Raw genomic sequence first — 1,169 nt, forward strand, 5'->3', positions numbered from 1 at the left:
AGGCATCTGGATGGGTATATGAATAGGAAGGGTTTGGAGGGATATGGGCCGGGTGCTGGCAGGTGGGACTAGACTGGGTTGGGATATCTGGGTTGGCATGGACGGGTTGGGCCGAAGGGTCTGTTTCCGTGCTGTACATCTCTATGACTCTACGACTGTAAGTGATCTTATAGAGAGTTATTAAATTGTGAGGGGTACAGTTAGGGTAGACCATAGTTGTCTTTTCCCGAGGATGGGGGATTTCAAGTCGGGGGGTAAACACGTATTTAAGGTGAGAGATTAAAACATCGTGGAGCGGGGGCAGCTTTTTTGAGAGGGGGTTCGTGTGTGGAATAGAGTTACACATCTAAAAGTCATTCAGACACGCACACGAACAGGGAAGGTTTGGAGGAAGAGGGGCCAGGAGCAGGCAGGTGGGACGCGGTTAGGTTGGGATGATGGCCGAGGTGGCACTGAAGCAGAAAGTGAGGGGTTGCAGATGCTGGAGATGAGAGCGGAGAGTGTGGCGCTGGAAAGGCACAGCCGGTCAGGCAGCATTGCGAGGGAGCTGGAGAGTCGACGTCTCGGGGCATCGATTCCCCTGCTCTCTCTCGGACGCTGACTGACCGGCTGTGCTTTTCCCAGCGCCACAATCTCGACCAGTTTCCGGGCTGTGTGAGTCAACGGTCCCCGGCTCAGCCCCGAAACCACTGGTAGACGGAGGCGCTGGAGGGGAGGGGGTCAGAAGGGAGGGCCGGTGTAAGGAGCAATGTCTTCTTCCACCGCTCCATGGTCGATTCTATCCCTGTGACCCTGCCTCCCCCTAACCCGTTGGCGTTCGGAAGGGGGCTGTGCGGACTCTTGCTGTGCGAACAGCCTGCCGGCTGACTGGAAGGTGAGCACTTACAACTTGAACACCATCTGCTCTGTCTTGTTCTTGTGGTAACGGTTTACAGCGATAATGGAGACCACTAGGATAAGCAACAGCAGCACTCCGACAGCACCGATGGCTACAAAGGCCATGGACAACATATTCACACTGGGCACGTCCGCATCTGAGAGAGAGAGAGAGAGAGACTTAGATACACACACTCACAGCACGGGGTTAGATACTGAGTAAGGCTCCCTCTACACTGTCCCCCATCAAACACTCCCATGGACAGGGACAGCACGCGGTTAGATACAGAGTA

The 1,169-nt window shown here is 55.0% G+C and overlaps 1 protein-coding gene across 1 annotated transcript in view; it reads right to left on the reverse strand.

Moving 5' to 3' along the window:
* The window catches only part of LOC122545519 (nectin-4-like), a 1,758-nt gene extending 729 nt beyond the window's left edge, over window positions 1–1,029 (reverse strand). Inside the window, exon 1 of the mRNA XM_043684513.1 lies at window positions 887–1,029. Coding sequence (XP_043540448.1) covers window positions 887–1,011 — 125 coding nt within the window. The 5' untranslated portion in view covers window positions 1,012–1,029. The remainder of the gene's footprint in view (window positions 1–886) is intronic.
* Window positions 1,030–1,169: the final 140 nt, after the last annotated feature.

Source organism: Chiloscyllium plagiosum, unplaced genomic scaffold (assembly GCF_004010195.1).
Source record: "Chiloscyllium plagiosum isolate BGI_BamShark_2017 unplaced genomic scaffold, ASM401019v2 scaf_31280, whole genome shotgun sequence".
NCBI lineage: Eukaryota > Metazoa > Chordata > Chondrichthyes > Orectolobiformes > Hemiscylliidae > Chiloscyllium > Chiloscyllium plagiosum.